The 19,090-nt window shown below is 37.6% G+C and overlaps 1 protein-coding gene across 3 annotated transcripts in view; it reads right to left on the reverse strand.

Annotated features, from left to right (window-relative positions):
- The window catches only part of LOC142348151 (uncharacterized), a 149,026-nt gene that overhangs the window by 12,709 nt on the left and 117,227 nt on the right, over nucleotides 1–19,090 (reverse strand). For all 3 annotated transcript variants that reach the window (XM_075399361.1, XM_075399362.1, XM_075399360.1), the window contains 4 exons: nucleotides 18,891–18,995; nucleotides 10,012–10,167; nucleotides 9,762–9,856; nucleotides 8,815–8,971 (listed from right to left, as the gene is read on the reverse strand). In XM_075399361.1, coding sequence (XP_075255476.1) covers nucleotides 8,815–8,971; nucleotides 9,762–9,856; nucleotides 10,012–10,167; nucleotides 18,891–18,995 — 513 coding nt within the window. The remainder of the gene's footprint in view (nucleotides 1–8,814; nucleotides 8,972–9,761; nucleotides 9,857–10,011; nucleotides 10,168–18,890; nucleotides 18,996–19,090) is intronic.

Below are 19,090 nucleotides of genomic sequence, written 5' to 3' on the forward strand. Positions count from 1 at the left end.
AATATCACACAATTTGAAGAAATTGGAATTCTAACGGCGGATTATGACAGATTTTTCATATAGTTGATTTTTTAGTGATTTGGCAGGAAATTGTAAAAAAGAAGCAAGCAGATGGGAGATTTCAGAGTAAAATTTGTATTTCTCGCCGACTAACCTCAAACTTCCGCCGGTAGAATAACTGGCTCTTTTCTGTTATTGCCCCCCCCCCCCCAGCCTTATATAGCCAGTCTATTTGCACCCCCCAAATATGTTCTTTTTGGTCCTTAGAGATCCTTTATTTTATTCATAATAAATTGCCGGTACCGGTAGACGAATGGATGAATTTTTGTTTCCGGTTGTCAAAAAAAATAGTACTATAGAACTATTCCTGCAAAAGAAAGGCGAAAAAATATTAAAAACACGATTATTCTTTGTCTGCTTACATTATAAGCAAAATTTGATTACCGTATACGTCTTAATTTCAAAACTTGGCTGCACAATTGAATTGAAAATGCCGTTTGTATATAATTGTATATGTTAGTGTATGAAATGAAACCAATATGCTATAACATGTATAAGTGGGGGGTGCAAACGGACGTGGGGGGCAATAACAGAAAAGAGCCGAATAACTAAATCAATATCTTATATTTTTACACATGTTGGAGCTGAGCTTAAGGAATAACAAGCTTGCATAGGCGGGGAAAATAGAAACAAAACACTTTCTGTTGTCTTAGTCATTTAATAGTTATAGTTCTAGTTCTAGTTCTAGTTACAGTTTGTCACGTGAGAAAAAAGAGAAAAAGGGGAAATAACAAAAAGCAACACACAGAACTCAACGTAGTAGCCGCAGAAAACGGCTGAAAGTATAACTCAGCAAAATATTGCAAAACAAATTGTCTTGAGCAGTAAATAACGTGTTACTGTGTCTTGAACTAAAAATATTCCTGAGCAGTAAATTGTTACTGTGTCTTGTATTCAAATTATTATTCTTGAGCAGTAAATTCTGTTACTGTGTCTTGCATCAACAATTTATTGGAGCTGAAATTCAACTGTTACAACCCCAACTTCTGGCATTCTCAACTTGTGAGTACAAAAAGCAAAAGCCAACTTAAGTTTAAATTTAAATATTTTTGCGCAAACAGGTCTTAGACATATATCTTTGTCTTCGATTTGTTTTTTCTATCGGATTGAACTGGTATACATAAAGAGATCTCGTATTGTGTGATCTGTAGCAATCCAGTTCAAATTGATAGTTGAAAAAACTAAGATTAGCCAATAGTTACGAACAGAATAGTTAATGCAACGGTAAGTACAGCAGAGCGGATATACAGTTACAAAAGCGAACTGCATAAACGAAGTATCCGGACAGGTTTTGTAACCACTCAGAACGAACTGGGCGGTGTAAAACTTTCTTTGTGAAACACAAGGAGAGCAGCCGTTACATTTGGTCCGCCGACCCGGACAGTGGAATAAACTGCTGTCCAACCCAACAGTCGAAGTGACGAAGTCATCGACGAACGAGAACAAAACTCAACGAGCAATTCAACAACGCAAAGCCAATTAGGCAAAGCAGATAGGAACTTTGAAAAGCATAACTCAATTAAAGCAAACAAATAAAGGAGCTGTAGAGGTTCAAGCTGCAGTCCCGAAGTACACAAGAAGTGACTCCGTCACAGAGTCAAAGCGTTTTGGATCACCAGATCAACAACTTGCGAAACAACTTGATTGAGAAAGAGGAAGAAGGTTTTGAGCTCATTGAGAAGCGAGATCGACCAAGCAAGCTCAAGACTCTTTATCAGCAGATACTGCAATTGGACGACAGCATTCAAAAACTCGTGAATAAGAAAGCTGAGACTCTCCGAGACCCAGATATTTCTTTAAAACGCAAACTTGAGAGAGAAAAATACTTTCAATATTTGAACTCAGAGTGGTTACCGTATATCCACGGAGAGACAAAAATGTCAAGCCAGCAAAGCCAGTCAACTCTTCATGCTAATGAAGAGCAACCACCTGCGAACAATGTGCATCAGTTACAACAAAACGTTGGAATTCCAGAGTTTAACCAAAACCATGGTAACACAAGCAATGCAACGACGAATACGGTTACACGGACAATCAACCAGGATACAGAAAACGCTTCGGAAGCATCTTCAGTGAAACGTCGGTTTGAAGAACGAATGAAGGAATTTGAAATTGAGTTTGAAGCAAAGTTGCAAATCGAACGAGCACAATTTGATCGAAAAAGGTTGGATCTAGAAATGCAAATGAAAGAACTAGAGCTGCAACATCAGCTTCGGGAAAAAGAGCGAGACCTAGAGCGCCAATTGCAAAGAACAGCATTGGAGAAAGATGACTTACGTTCTCAATCGACTAAGGCGCGTGACAAGTCACCTTTCAATTGGACCCCAAAAGGGAGAGATGTCTCGGAGTGGGCGAATTCGATGAACGACACGCGAACGCCAATTCGACCAAGAGCTCGCTTTGACGTCAGCCCTGAACGAAATAAGCAGAGGCATTACCCATGGTACCCAAACTCTCGCGAACGCTCAGTAAGTGTTGAAGGGCGGGATATATCGCCGATAGCGGGAAAGTACTACAACACTGGACATTCAAGCAGTAGTTTACCAAAATTGAGGTTGAACAATTTTGACGGAAACCCACTGGAGTGGCCTGAGTGGTCTAGCATGTTCATAGCAACAGTAGATAAACGCACGATTCCCGACTCAGAAAAAATGAGCCATTTGAAGACTCTGCTAACAGGCAAAGCAAAATCTGCAATCTCGGGAATGGGCTATTCTGGACAGTTTTATAGTGCTGCCTGGAACATTTTAGAAAGAAAATTTGGAAGACCGCATGTAATTATAGATGCGCAGCTCGAGAGCCTACGAAAAGCTAATCAAGTGAAACCTCATGATTCAACCAGTTTGATTAATTTTTCTGTTATTGTATCTAACTTCGTGAACGTGCTCAAAGAGTACAAGCATATTGGTGATTTGCAATCAAGTTCGACATTGTACATGGCAGTTGATAAGCTACCACAGGTTCTTAAAGAAAAATGGTGGTTCTACGTCGATGACAAAGACGAGGACTGGCCTGACCTTATCATGTTTGAAAAATGGCTATCACGAATAGCATTCGTGCATGAAGGGTTTTCAGCGTTTAAAGGGGAACGCAAAGAAGAAGACCGACGCAACGCAAATAGAGAAAAACAATTCTCGAAGACATCGAACTTCAGTGCAAGTTCAAACCTGCAAGAAACCAAGCAGACGCAAAGCGATCACTGTCCATTAGCCGATGGCACTCATAAAATTTGGAACTGTCCATCATTCAAAAACATGAATGTGAATGATCGATACGTGGCAGTGAGGAGAGAACGCTTATGTTATGGATGTCTGGGAAAAGGACATGCAATCAAAGATTGCAAAGTCAAATTGTGCGGTATAAACGGATGTACCAAAAAGCACAACAGACTGCTACACTCAGAAAACCGAATGGACGAGGGTAGTCACGCAGTTAACGTAAGCGCAGCAACAATCAACCAGAGTAACCAAGTTACTAGTTTTCTTCAAATAGTTCCGGTATCAGTTCAGAGTGGTGGTAACAGGCTGACTACCTATGCTTTCCTCGATAGTGGGTCAACAGTTTCATTCATCGACCAAAGTGTCAAGAATCAACTACAAGCCAAAGGCACGGACGTTACCTTGAACATAGCTGGCATACATGGGACGCAAGATTTGAGGACAGAGAAGGTTCCTATCACAATAAAGGGACTAAATTCAAAAGTGCATTCAGTTGAAGCGTTTGCACACCCATCTATCTCGTTAGGAAACACAACATATGATTACAAGGAACTGAAGAACAAATTCAGACACCTGAATGTTCTCACTAACAGAACATTCAACCTGATGGAAGTAGGCATCATACTTGGACAAGATGCCTACGAAATTCAACGTCCATTGGACTATAAGATTGGAACACGAAGTGAGCCTTTCGCCGTCTTAACAGAATTAGGATGGGTAGTCAGTGGTCCCATGACAGGCAAGCAAAGTCAAAATATTTGTCATTTCGCCTTCACAGAAGATGTGAAAGTGGCAGAAAATATACAATCATGGTGGGACATAGAAACCTATGCTTCTAAAATAAACGTTGTAAGTCAATCAAAGAAAGAGCAGCAAGCTCAGAAATCTCTAGAGAGCGCGACAAAGTTTACAGGTGAGCGGTACGAAGTGGGCATGCTCTGGAGTGAACCAGAACCCAATCATCCAAACAACTACGGCTCGGCCCTTGGTCAGCTCTACTCACTGGAACGAAGGTTCCAACGAGACCCAAATTTAAAAGAAATGTATCAAAAGTCAATTGATACAGATGTTGAAAAGGGATTTGTGAAGATCCTCGGTAAATCGGAAGTCAAAGGCACTTTCGGAAAGGAATGGTATTTGCCACACCATCCAGTACTAAACCCCAACAAGCCGGGTAAAGTTCGCCGTGTTTGCAACGCTGCAGCAAAATACAAGGATGTATGTCTAAATGACAAGCTGTTAGCCGGACCCGATCTACTACACGGATTGATCGGAACAATATTCAGATTTCGAGAAGGACCAATAGCTTTAACTGCAGATATTGAATCAATGTTTCTGCAGGTACAAGTTCCTGAACGGGATAAAAGCTGCTTGAGATTCTTGTGGCGACCAACAATGAACGAACCTGTGCAAATTTACGAGTATCAGCGTCATGTTTTCGGAGCAAAGAGTTCACCAACATGTGCCAACTACGCTCTGAAGCGAGTAGCGATTGATAACGAGGACGAGTTCCCTATTGCAGCAAAAACAATCCAAAACAACTTCTACATGGACGATTTCATCAAGTCAGTCGAAACACCTGAAGAAGCAATCAAAGTTTTCAAACAACTGCAACCTCTGCTCTCAAAACATGGATTTGAACTGAAGAAGTGGATCACCAATAGCGACTTGGTAACCAACGCAGTCCCAGAGGACTTAAGATCAATAAACAAAACAAAGCAGGTTGAAGTAGAACCCAGCCAGGAAGGGTCATCGGTGCTTGGGCTTCAGTGGACGATTACCGATGATAGTCTACAGGTTTGTAGAGGTACAAGCAAAGAAGTTGAGACCCCAATCACCCAAAGGAAGATCTTATCTCTAGTTTCTTCAGTGTTTGATCCTCTTGGACTGTTTGCACCATTCAGTGTCCATATGAGACGACTCCTGAAGAGCATCTGGACCAAAAATGGACAACATTGGGACAACTCAGTAGAACCTAACGAAGAAGAAGAGTTTCTGAAGTGGAAGGCACAGCTTCCAGAAGTAGCAGAAAGCAGCATTGATAGAAGATACTTCAGCACAGCCAAGGACAAATGGGAACTTCATGTGTTTGCCGACGCATCTGAAGACACAATGTGCGCAGTGGCATACCTACGTTCAAAGCCCAAAGAATACTCAGCAGACTTAGCATTTGTAATCGGAAAGTGCAGAGTCGCACCGATGCGACACCTTTCCATACCACGCTTAGAACTACAAGCAGCAGTGATGTCGGTGAGACTTAAAGAACAGATAGTGAAGGAACACGAATCGAAGATTCAGAGTTGCAACTTTTGGTCAGACTCCACTACTGTTCTGCAATGGATTCATAGCTCCCACCGTAAGCAACATGTGTTTGTTGCAAACAGAGTGGCTGAGATTTTGGATACAACTAATGTTTCACAGTGGAATCATGTGAGTGGTATTAACAATCCAGCTGACATCGGGACACGAGCGATCAATGTTGACGAACTTAAGAGAAGTGAATGGCTCACTGGGCCGGCCTGGTTGAAGCAACGAGAGAACGAATGGCCTGAACAGTTGAATTTAACATTTGCTTCAGACGAACAAAACGACGAAATGGTCTTCTCAGCTAAGGTTCAAGAGAATAAGCCGCTGATTCAGTGGGAACGATTTAGCAATTACAGTCGACTAGTAAATACAATAGCATACATACAGCGTGTATTCAAAAAACACAAACCGGCAACAAAAACACTAAGTGTTGAAGAAAGAGAGGATGCACAAGCAAGCATCTTCAGACTACTGCAGCAAGAACAGTTTACTGAAGAGATGAAATCTCTCAAGGCTGAAAGGGAAATTCCAAAAAACAGCAAAATCCTCCAGTTTTCACCATTCATGGACCAGCAAGGAATTATTCGTGCCCAAGGCAGAATAGGTAAAAGTCAATTGAGCTTCGAAACGAAGCATCCAATACTGTTACATTGGAAGCACCATGTAGTTGAATTATTCTTGCGAAATGAACATAAGAATAGTCATCACGAAGGTACTGAACATGTCAGAAACATAGTTCAGCAGAAATTCTGGATCCTAGGCATACGAAATGCTTTGAGATCGATCAAAAACAAATGCATTAGATGTCGAAAGGGAAGAGCCCAAACAAAGGCACCAGTAATGGCAGAACTACCTGAAGAACGATTAGTCGCATCAACAGTGTTCTCGAATGTGGGCGTAGACTATTTCGGACCATTCACAGTAAAGATTGGTCGAAGAAACGAAAAGCGTTGGTGCTGTCTATTCACATGCCTTACTGTACGAGCGGTACATATAGAGATTGTACCAAGACTAGACACTGATAGTTGTCTGAACGCAATTATGCGATTCATTGCACGAAGAGGCAAACCGGTCAAAATGATTAGCGATAACGGGACAAACTTCGTTGGAGCTGAAAAAGAACTGGCAGAGTATATAGCAGCATGGAACAGGGTGCGAATTGAAGAACATCTGATTCAACAAGGTATCAGATGGAAGTTCAACCCACCTGCAGCACCACACTTTGGAGGAGTGTGGGAAAGACTGGTTAGGAGTTGCAAGAAGGCAATGTACGCAGTGCTGGGCAATCGATCGGTCACGGAGGACGTTCTGTCAACCACGATGTGTCTTGTTGAACAGACGCTGAATGCTAGACCGCTCACACAAGTCAGTTCTGATGCTACCGATTTAGAAGCTATTACTCCAAACCACTTCCTACTTGGCAACAAGAACCTTTGTTTACCGTATCTATCAGGTGCAGAGCAATTTGTTGACCATAGAAAGCTCTTCCGACAAACACAAGCTTACGCAGACCTCATCTGGGACAGATTCCGTAAAGAATACTTGCCAACGTTGAATAGTCGAAAGAAATGGCAGACCACAACGGAAAGAAGTCTTCAGCAGGGTGATCTTGTGTGGTTAGTGGAAGACAGTGACAAACGTGGATATTACAATCTGGGTCGAATAACCGAAACCTTTGAAGGTTCCGACGGAGTGATTCGATCAGCGAAAATCCGAACAAAAGATGGATACTACAAGAGGCCCGTAGTGAAGCTCGCTCCAGTACTTCCAACTGACGATGATGTTTTCACGAAGGAAAACAGGGCCGGCGATGTTGGAGCTGAGCTTAAGGAATAACAAGCTTGCATAGGCGGGGAAAATAGAAACAAAACACTTTCTGTTGTCTTAGTCATTTAATAGTTATAGTTCTAGTTCTAGTTCTAGTTACAGTTTGTCACGTGAGAAAAAAGAGAAAAAGGGGAAATAACAAAAAGCAACACACAGAACTCAACGTAGTAGCCGCAGAAAACGGCTGAAAGTATAACTCAGCAAAATATTGCAAAACAAATTGTCTTGAGCAGTAAATAACGTGTTACTGTGTCTTGAACTAGAAATATTCCTGAGCAGTAAATTGTTACTGTGTCTTGTATTCAAATTATTATTCTTGAGCAGTAAATTCTGTTACTGTGTCTTGCATCAACAATTTATTGGAGCTGAAATTCAACTGTTACAACCCCAACTTCTGGCATTCTCAACTTGTGAGTACAAAAAGCAAAAGCCAACTTAAGTTTAAATTTAAATATTTTTGCGCAAACAGGTCTTAGACATATATCTTTGTCTTCGATTTGTTTTTTCTATCGGATTGAACTGGTATACATAAAGAGATCTCGTATTGTGTGATCTGTAGCAATCCAGTTCAAATTGATAGTTGAAAAAACTAAGATTAGCCAATAGTTACGAACAGAATAGTTAATGCAACGGTAAGTACAGCAGAGCGGATATACAGTTACAAAAGCGAACTGCATAAACGAAGTATCCGGACAGGTTTTGTAACCACTCAGAACGAACTGGGCGGTGTAAAACTTTCTTTGTGAAACACAAGGAGAGCAGCCGTTACAACACATTTCTCACGGTACATAAAGTGCAATGCACAGCCCCACCTATTATTAGGAAATGCATGTCATTATTAGTGTCGATTTGAAGCAAATCAACTATTGCCGCTATCGATTCGAGTGCATTAAAAAAGACTTCAACTTTTTTTGCGGCCCGCCGACTTTGATAATTCGGTGGCTCTTCCAGGCCCTTAAGAAACATGCGCCCCTATTTTCTAAAACTAGTTTCGGCTCCCCAATACCTTTAGCCGAGAAGACCGACAATGATATAATAAAGACCTGGTTGAGGAAAAGGTTTCACCCTATTTTCGATCAAATTGGACAAAAAATTGCGCTTCATTTTTTCGAAAATTATTTCCGATTACTTTGCGCTAAAACTGAACATTTCGAAATTAAAAAGTTACACACAGTTAAAAACTTAGTAAGCGGTTTCATGCCTGATTTTGTCGGTTACTAAAAATAATATAAAGACTGAGAATTAAAGGTTATAAATATTGCTTGTATGAATTATTGCATAAATTCCACTAAAGTTCAACTGTATCTCTGAGGAAGACTTTGGTTACAACTGCCTTGTTATGTTGGTTGTAACTTTAGATATAAACGTTCGTGTGTTTCGTTTACTTGTATTTTGGACTTACCTGGCTGAATCTGAAAGGTGGATTGCGATGAGTCTCTGGGTATTCCGTTGCATGCGTTGCCCATATGGCTCTGATGTTTTTGTACTCAATTACTACTGGAGTCGGGAGGTCAGCAATCACGAATTTATCCATGAATATCTCCAACTCTTTCAGAAGTCTGAATGAACAAAAGAAACGTAAACATTATAAAAGAGTGATTGTTTACTTGTGTTCTCTTTTGCTCTAGTAAAATTTAATTGACAATTGACCTATTATTATTGATAGAATTAATTATTGTCAATAAAAGTAGAAAGATTGGTTTATTCAATCATATAGGACCTAACCGACATGGTGGCATGAGTTGAGCGCGGAGGGGGGGGGGGGGGGGGTCAAATGGTAAGACAAAAAACTATCAGACGAAAAGTCGGTAGTTCAAAAAATCGCATTAAAAAGAGCCAGAGTACTAATGTAATTGGTTTATTGAGCCAAAATTCATCTAAGCATTTTGCTCATCATTTCTTGAGTAATTTGTGAATGAACCCCAAAATCTGGCATTCAGTTTTTGCAGTTTGAGGTCCAAACGATCGTTATTTCAGTTTTGTACATTTTAAAAACTTTTAAAGCACTTTTGATCAATCTCCTCGTCAAGAAATATCAGTAGAAAGGCTTTGTTCACAAGCGCCGATTGTTTTGATATAAAATACCACCCTTAAAAAGTCGCCCTATTGATTGATAATGATATTGTTATTGGGCCTATCTTGCGAAGATCAAGCAAATTATTGGCTCAGAATTTGAGATGAACCTTCAATAAGCAGAAAGAAAATTAAGGAGTTATAAGAAATTATCTAAATTGAAGAGCTGAAGACCAAAACCAGTTGGCACCCCCCTCACTCCCCCCCCCCCCCCTCTCATCCCCCCCCCCACCACCACCACCACGAAGACGACTCAATCGGGGAACAAAACTTTACCTGCTGATGGCTCCGTATTGTACTTCTGATTGGAATCTGATTTGACTGGGAATGTCCAGGAGCCGATCAATAATTTCGAAATACTTCTGAGCTCTCTGAAATAAAGCAAGAAATTTTTCTACTTTAATCAAAACCTATTTAAGCTAATTAAAGTTTCGAAGAAAATGCCACGTAAATTATCATGTCGATTTAACAATATTCAATTCTTAGGAGTTGAAATACTCGGGTCATAATTCAACCAAAAACGTACGTTTATATCTCTGAAGATATAATCTGGCACCAAATTTCTCAGAACCGTGCCTGCATACTCGATTGACTCTGGCGAATGCTCCCAGGGGCCAGCCTCTTTCACCAAAAGTAGCACCGATTCTAGCATTCTGTCCGCCTCTTGGTCGGTTGCGGGTCTCTAAAAGCAAGAGCAAATTGAGTACTATTTCAACCAGGTTTGCAGTTAATACAACTTGTTTAGGATCGATGTCATTATAATTTCCCGTCGTAATATCAAGTAATTAGAAGTAAGACTCTTTTCAAATATCAATAAATTATAGGAGAGAAAGAATAGACTCATATACAATAGAAATCACTAGGTTCAACCTTTTAAACGTCATCACTTTATCTATTTCACAGCACCGAGAGAAACAAATAAATATATGAAGCCTGTTTGACAAATATCTCAGGAACAAAAAACTCATTAATGCAATTAATACTCATTGATATTCTTTATTACACTCACTAATACTCATTAATACGACACAAATAATCATAAAAGACTCAATCATAATACTCATTTAATCTAACTATCATAACAATTAAATCAAGAGAGGAGAAGACCCCGCAATGAACCTACATTTCAACAAGAGCGGAACAATTAGTGAAGTAGGTAGAATAAAACAAAAATTAGCAAACTTAACCGACTGCCAACGGGCGAATTTCTCTTAAAGAACTGGCGAGCGGTTGGCTTCGACAGTAGCCAGCTTAGACTTAGGGAGGTCAGCTTAAGTTCGATTGAGGGGGGATGGTTGCGAGGGGGGGGGGGGTTGGCAGGGGGTCAAACTCTGGAAAAACGGGAGATCACACCATGAATTTTGCCTCCTCGCCAGTTTCTGTGAATTGCATACGTAGAGATTAGCATAGCGTAAGGCTCTAGGAGAGCTGTTCAGAGACCAAACGCCTTCGGGGCTTTACCTGTTGGCTTTACCAGTTTTTGAAGACGAAAAATCAAACATTCACACAAAAAAAACTATCAGACAAAAAGTCAGTAGTACAAAAAATTACCTAAAAAGAGCAACAGGAATAATATAAATGTTAGAAACTTGATTTGAGGGCAATTAAAAGTACATAGGTTCATTTTTAAAAGCTCTCCTTTTTAACTTTCCTCATAACTTCAATGTAATGCTCCGTCTAAACTTCCGCAAAAACCGCAATCGGCGCATCTGATAAACTGTTTTGATTAAATTGAGCAAAGGTTTTGGCAAATTTTAAAAAAACGAAGCAATCGTTAATTAAAACCTGAAATACTTTCAGACCCTTTAAAAATACAACAAAATCATTTTAGCTTCAATTTCTTTTAAGAGATAAAAAAGCGGATAGACGAGCGCAAACGACAACCTGAGGCTATCAAAAAGACATAATTAGATCATGACACAAAGGGTTGTTAGTATATTAAAAGAAAAGCTAATATAATTATCAATATATCGTTAAAAACATTGATCCCTCAAAACTAACAAAATTCTGATAAACATTGACTGAAGATTTAGAAAAGGCAAATGATCAAAAAATATAAGGTTTTCAATGAAAATGATTACGTAATTTCTTGTGAATTCATATAAATCAAAATAGACGGTGCATCCTATAATAAAGAACATCTATGAGGTTTGACGAAACAAGCTACAAACCGGTTATTCACAAAGTTAGTCATTTGTCAGCTGTCTCGCAGGTGAAAAGCCAGAAAAGTGAGACAATAGAAAAGCAGAAAAAAATATCTCGTTAAAAAAGGAGCGAATTTAATGACAGAATGGAGTGACAAACAACAAACGATATTTGAAACATAATTTACTAAAATCCAATCGTATCAAGTGAAATTAAACGGATATTATTTTTTTCCGAATCATAAACAAAAGAAATCAAAACTCAAGACCTTAACAATAATCTTTTAGGTCAGGGTAGCTAAGAAATTTTCTAAATCAGACAGTTAAGTCACACAACAACTGTTTAAAAAATCTTTTTGATCTTTTTATGATTCCGATTGTTTTTTATGACCACCAGACGCCAGAGGTTGTCAACAATCTGCCCGGGGAGTCACGTGCGGTAGCAATAACTGGTAACTTTGACCTAAGACATAATAAAGCCACTTTCTTTACATGAGTTAAAGATGACCGACTAACTGATGTGTTCAACCCAGCAACCTGCCAGATAACAGTCGGACATCTTAACCACTGAGCCACAACTGCGTTGTTACTCAACCGCTAACAATAAATTTTTATATTAGCAAGAGGAGATGTTGAAATCACTCAAAAAGAAGAAATGAAGCGTCAAAAAGTCAATTGAGAAGTCAGAGAAAGTTCCAGAACAAAAGCACAAAAATGGTCAAGCAAAAATTTTGCACGAAAAACCAGCATGTTTACTTATTGCTTCAAACATCGTTCGAGAGGAAATAAAAACCTTTTATTCGTTGCTATTATTGGAAGAAATTTTGTCAAGTAAATTTTACACAAAATTTGAACAACAGACAAAGAACAACAGTTCGCAAAGGGTAAGCCAGGCATATCGAGTTAAAAAGAGGAGCTAACATACCAGGTTTTTGTAAACACCACCAACACGGTGAAGCAGCTGATTAGCTTGCTTCTGTGACGCTCATTCGCAGCACCACCATCACAAACAGATAAACTTAATCGAAGGGGGAACACATCACATCTACGTACGTCAATTCCATTCAAAATTCATCATCTCTCAAATTCATGCAACGTTTTTGTTCTGAACAAAATTTCCCTCTGCAGAAAAACAATTACAAACAAAAGGTAAGAACAACAAACGTAGAAATGTGACGCGTTCAAAAGGCATTGAAAGATTTTCAGGTTTCTTCACAATAAAATGATCATGCATATTTGCGTAGGTTCTTTGAGAAAATTATAAAGAGAATACAAATTAACTCATTTGCAGATCTCAGAAGTACGGCTCATCCTAAACGTTCTTCAATAATTAAGCAAAAGCCAATATATAAAAGGCAGTTTTGAACGTTCTAAGTTTTCACCCAAAAGCTTTGAGCAGAACAAAGCTTTGAATATTAAACAATTGAAACTATCTTTAATTAAGACTAAGTAATTCTTGTTCATTTTCTTGCAAATGTGGTGAAAATGATTTATATTCATTGCATGATTTCACAAATTTTGCAAAACTATTTTCCGTTATAGTGGAAGCTATTTATGGAATTCTAAATATTATTTATGTACGTCGTATGGTTCAAATGGCGCTTTGCGGTAGCATGACTAAACGATAGCGGTAAACTAAAATGGCTTGTCTTGTGTTCAAAAAGATTAAACAATTTCCTATTCCTTTTTCAAACAGGTGATGACATATTACAATAAATCATACTGTTTGCAGCACAATAGAAAAAGGACAATACATAAACCAAAATCATCCACCATACCAGTTATAAATGGAAATTTTAAATGGAAAAATGTACTATGGAGCCTGCTTTCAAGATTAAGCAATGGTAAAAGCGGTTTTAACATTGAGCATTTTTCGATCCGTGTTTGTACTACTCTTGAGTTGCTCAACAAGATAAGATATTTTGCTTCACTGCGGAAACACGCGTTTACAGAGGCTATAAAAACACTTTATAAACCATTGCAAAATTTTCAATAGTTTCAGACAAGTAAACCTTATAGAAAACTTAAGCGAAGGTCTCTGAAGCTCAAGACTCTATAGAGCTACAGCAAAATTTAGAGAGCAAGACACGTGCTTCAAAAAAGCAGTAATTAGTTCGCAGACCTCATTCAAAACCGTCTTGATAGATTTGAAAAGGGCCATACAAGTTTATACCTCTGCGAAGAAGCGCTGAACTATTTTCTTGAAGGCAGGTTCAGCTAGAAACTTATAATTTGTCAATCTTACAGTGAATGGTCTTAAAAATGAATTCAAACATTTCAAAGCAAAATTGTTCACAATGTAGATTGTTGAGATCCCCAAGCACACGTTTCAAAAACTTGCCCAGATGAAGCTCCTATAATAATAAGATATCAACTTTCACCGCTGATCACAAGCATCATTGAGGTATAGCATTTGTCCAAATTATCAAGCTTTTTTAAAAACATCAACTTGACGATTTTCTGTAATAATGTAAGAAAAGATTAGAAATCATAAGGAACCACATTATTTCAGGACCCAAAACTATCAACCCCATCACATGCATTATTATCAGTGCGTCCTAGACAAATTTAAAACCTGATGAACAGATCAAACCGAGAATGCGCACAAACACAAACTTAAGTTTAAGATACCAAGCAACGGTGAAAACATGATTAACTGGTGCCAAACAATGGAATTGAACGGCCAAAACAAAAACTAAATAAGGATATCATAAAGCTGAGCACAGCTAAAGTTCGCATTACTTCATCCGGTTAAAGATACATCAACAAACAGGGAGGCTCAGTAATGTGCGTTTGCACATAAAGTTCCCACCCCGCTCAACCATGTTTTTGACTTAACTGTTTACCATATGAGGAAGAAAGCTATCAAAAATTCACACATTGTTCGGAAATAAGTAGTTTGTCCATATAAAAAAAATGCCTTACGATCAAAACCAAATATTTAAAAAACCATAAGTCATTAGAGGGCCCAGAATACTGCCAATGAGGAGAGTAAAAGACAAGACAACCAACAGAATCAAATAAAACAGCAATCATTACTTAAGACCAAAACTAAATCTATCTATTTTTTTAAAAAAGGAGACAAAATAGCATCCGATAAAATCTAAAAAACCCAATTGACTTGCATTTAACCAAAAATGATATGGGAATTGTCCTTATTGACGATAAATAACAAGTAGACAAAAGTAAACAAACACGTATATAATTATCGGAAAAAATTAAATTCAAAGTCATAAAAACCAATAAATATCAAATGAATCATTGAATGGCTTCATTCATACCTTCAAACGAAGCCATTGGGACCTGTCATTATCCAGAATGTCATACGACGACAAGAAGAACAAGTACTGGAAAAAACCTAAAAGTCAATTCAATTTTACGAGGAAACGGTGTCCAAGCCTATAAAACGATAATATATGAACTTAAAAAAAACTCAGTATAACTAGTTCCACCTCCTTTAAATGCCTTAATGTAATCGATCATTTGTCATTAAAGTTCCAGGAGTATGATAATCGGACAACAAAGCAAAAACACCCAACAAATCTGAATATGTCCGAGAAAAAATAAAAAGTTGTGAAAACTCGTAGCATTAAACCAATATTTTGATGATAATGCAGCAACAAAGGCTGCATTCTTATTCACTTGAAAGCGAATGCGACCTCTCTCTTTGCTGAGACTGAGCTCAAAAAACGGCAGAAATAAGATTAAATCAAAAAAACTCACAAAAATTTTTTTAAAACAAATTTTCAAAATGGAAAGTCATAACAACCATGAGCTATCAACTTAAAACAAGTATATAGATTCCCTTACTAATGCTTAGGAAGCCAATTGGACAATTCATTAGTAAGATTAGTACAAAACCTTTCTGAAATTATTGCACTCAATAAGCTTTAATTTTTGTAGCATCGATTCATTTTCATGAATCAACGCCAACAAAACTTTAATTAATAGTAAAACCATTGAAAATTTCTTTTGAAAAACAAAAAATTAAAACAATTCACCAATTGCAGAATAATTTTTCTCCAAAATTTTGTTCATATTACAATCCACTTCTTCTGTAAATTGTTCTACTGAGTAAAAGATAAACTTTGTTCCGATCCCATTCAGTCGGGGTAAGAATTTCATGGTCAACTTGAACTTGTTCGTTCAGTGGATTTGACCGATTGCTAAAATTGGAAAAGTAAATTTAAAAAAATCTGCCAAATTAAATTTCGGATCTTTTCCGTTTGTGCCCCCAGTATGTTATGTGCCCACCAGTTACAGAGCACGTGATATTACATAGTAAACAATTATGAAAAAATACGACACGTGCGTCTTGGGGTGTAAATAATATGCGGCCACTAAGCTGGGCACACAAACGGAAGAGACCCTGAATTTCTTTCGAAGAGTTATAAAGTGTCGAGGTTTCTGTAAACCTTTGTCATTTTATCTCCATCTCGTTAAACTATAGACCAATAACAGACATTTTTATCCAAATATCTTAACATAAGAGACCACTTCGTGTTGAAAACGACAGCTGACAGCGCGACCGGATAGAGAGGCACCTGTTAGTCGATCTGTGGTTTTTACAATAGCAAAAACATGGATTATTTTGATGTTCCATATTCTTTCTAGAACTTCACATTTTTTTTTCATGTTACCATCAAAAAGAATTCAAATTAAAGCACTGTTTGTGGTTTCATAATTTCATAAAAAAAGAAAATTCAGCAAAAAGAAGAGCATTTTCAAATCGTAAAAATTCTTTCTAAGTGCTTCTGAAGTCGCTTTAGAAATTTTTATTTGAGCAAATTTTCAAATTTTAGAGATACATTTTCGCATGCGATAATTTGACTGCGATCTTTACTGTTTCTTCCCTGTAATGTTTGCAAATGCTCTTAATTCCGATTTATCAGTTGCAATGCTGCATAGATGCCATTGTTTGAAACAATCAATGGACAGAGAATGAGTTTTATGGCTTCGAACTGGTAGGTTTTCATAACATATTTGTTATTTTTGTGTTTCACTTAAATTTTTGTTATAATTTTTGTTTTCTGGTCACTTATTTCATTAAAATCATAAAAAGTATTGACGGTTTAGAACAAAATAAGGGAACCTGTTTAATGCTTTAAAGGAACAGCTAAAGTCGTTTTTAAGTTTTTGACATAGCATCTCGTGAAAATGTGTGCTCTCATCACAACGGTTGCTCAATCAGAGGACAACTGGGCTCTCTAGGGATGAAAAAGGAACTCAAGAGCGTTTCTAGGCAATATTTTGTGATTTTATAGATCTGACAAATACATTTCTGGACTTACAGTGATTTTTTGAATTTTGCCTTTGCTGTTCATCTTATCTCTAATCACTATAATTCAAAAAACACAGATAACATTGAAATTCGCACTAGCAAATAAAAGATCCAATTTTTTTCAGTCCATAATTTATTATTCTTATGGCGTCGAAACCATGCATTTTCGCTCTGATTGTCACTTTTTGCCTGTCTGCGTTGTTGTATTTAACTAAGTCTTAATATCGAAAGGTAAAACTGGGCTTTCTATCGAGCCATAAGTAAATTCATTTAATGTATTCAGTCAATAACTTATAATTCTTGTGGCTTGGACACCATGTATTTTAGTTGTACCGGTTTTTTGCTTTACCTGTTTCCGTTGATCTTTGTTTGGTATTTTAAACAAGTCGCATGAATGAAAGAACCATTGAACCTACAACAGACAACAATTAACGTTTATTTTGTCAAGTTTAAAAGTTTGCTTCGTGTGACTTTGAAACAGTTCTTCGTCGAAAAACAATTGATTTTTTAATTTTGCCTAAAATTGTTTTTCAACAATTCATTAACCACAGCTCCCAGCTGCTTTCTAGTGAAACGAAGCGAATCTGTTGAGGACCGTGTGCTTTCATCAAAATATTTTGACTTCAAAATTTGTTTATAGAAAAATAAAATTTTGATTTTGTCCATCCCTTTTTTGTAGCCTTGTCTCTCACCGCAATTTAGAAACCCTATTTGCAGTTTTTAGTTACTGAATACCATAAAGTTCCTAGTGATTATACGTGTTCCTAGTGATTATACATACGTGTTCTGTGGCTACGTGTTTTAGTAGGAGGTGACGTGCTTTTAGCTTTGACACCACCAATTTTAAAAGAGGTTCAATTACGCGTCAAGAAGTCTAAGTGCTGATTTGCCGCTGAATTCTAATACAGTGCTGCTGAATTTGAGTTCTTGACCTCATTTGCTGCCGCAAACTGTATGAATTTCTATTCAACTATTCAATGCAATTTACGAGATCACAAAAAAGTTTTATTTGAGAGTTCAATGTCTAAGTACAATCATGATCTACCCTTTATTATTTTGACTTTTTTCCATTTTTTCATAATTTGGTAGATATTTCAGCCAAAAATGTGGATGAGCGGGGTCGGAACATTATGCTCGACCGCATATTACCGAGCCTCTTGTTTTATTACATAGAATAATCTTGCGCATCAAGTTTATAGATCTTGTACAGGCAATCATTCTGTTTTGATTCCGCCAGACGACTGCTTATCTCTTTGATATATATAGGTAATTCAACTGATAAATCTATTTATAAATTTATCTATCGAAATTGAGCATCTAAGTGACCGAAACGGTTAAAAAAAACTACTCGGCAAAATTGAGGATTAAAAACGTTTAGGTAGCCGTCTATCCCACTGTGCTGACATATTGCATTCGTTCTTCTCCATTAGCTTATTGTGATCAGGAAATAATCTTATTTTCGAGGGCATTTAAATTAGGATTATATATCTAGGCATTGAAAAACAGTTTGACCTCTCTTTCTTAACTTGTTCGCATTGTTTATAGAAAAACAAGCAAAAACGTAGAAGAACGTGAAAGCAACAAAATTACTGTTAAATTACAGCGAGTCATTTTAACATCAATTCAACCATAGTTTCGAAGATAAAGTCATATAATGGCACCTGAATAGTCGAATTAACGGTTTAGTTAGCAAACAGAAGCGATACCTTTACATGTTTAAAAACGCAGGGTTGATCTCATTAAGTAAAGCGGTCTTTTTTACAGTTAATTGAATAAGTATTAAAATAAGGTTTTAGTGCAAATTACCCTTATCAGTTCGATGAGAACTGTCAACTCGATCTTTACCCTTTTATTTTCGTAGTTTGGAACAAACTCTGGACATATTTAAGGCAGGGCAAAATCTAATGTGGGTCGGGGCGACGTGATAAAATAAATTCTATCATTACTAAAAGTCGTAAATTAACAAAAAATTCAACTGACGGGATCACAGTTGTCTGCATTAGGGACACCCCACTCTGCCTCTTTGCCATGCACGTGATCCACCAAATCACAGTCTCTGAATGCATACCCTGCCCCATTCTCAACCTGAACACATGTACGTTGTCATTCCTACTATGACCCTCGCCACCATAATATATACGACTCCAATTTGCGTTTTTCTAAACTGTTAAGATTTTGAA

Source organism: Convolutriloba macropyga, chromosome 10 (genome assembly GCF_964194025.1).
Source record: "Convolutriloba macropyga chromosome 10, txConMacr16.3, whole genome shotgun sequence".
Taxonomy (NCBI): domain Eukaryota; kingdom Metazoa; phylum Xenacoelomorpha; order Acoela; family Convolutidae; genus Convolutriloba; species Convolutriloba macropyga.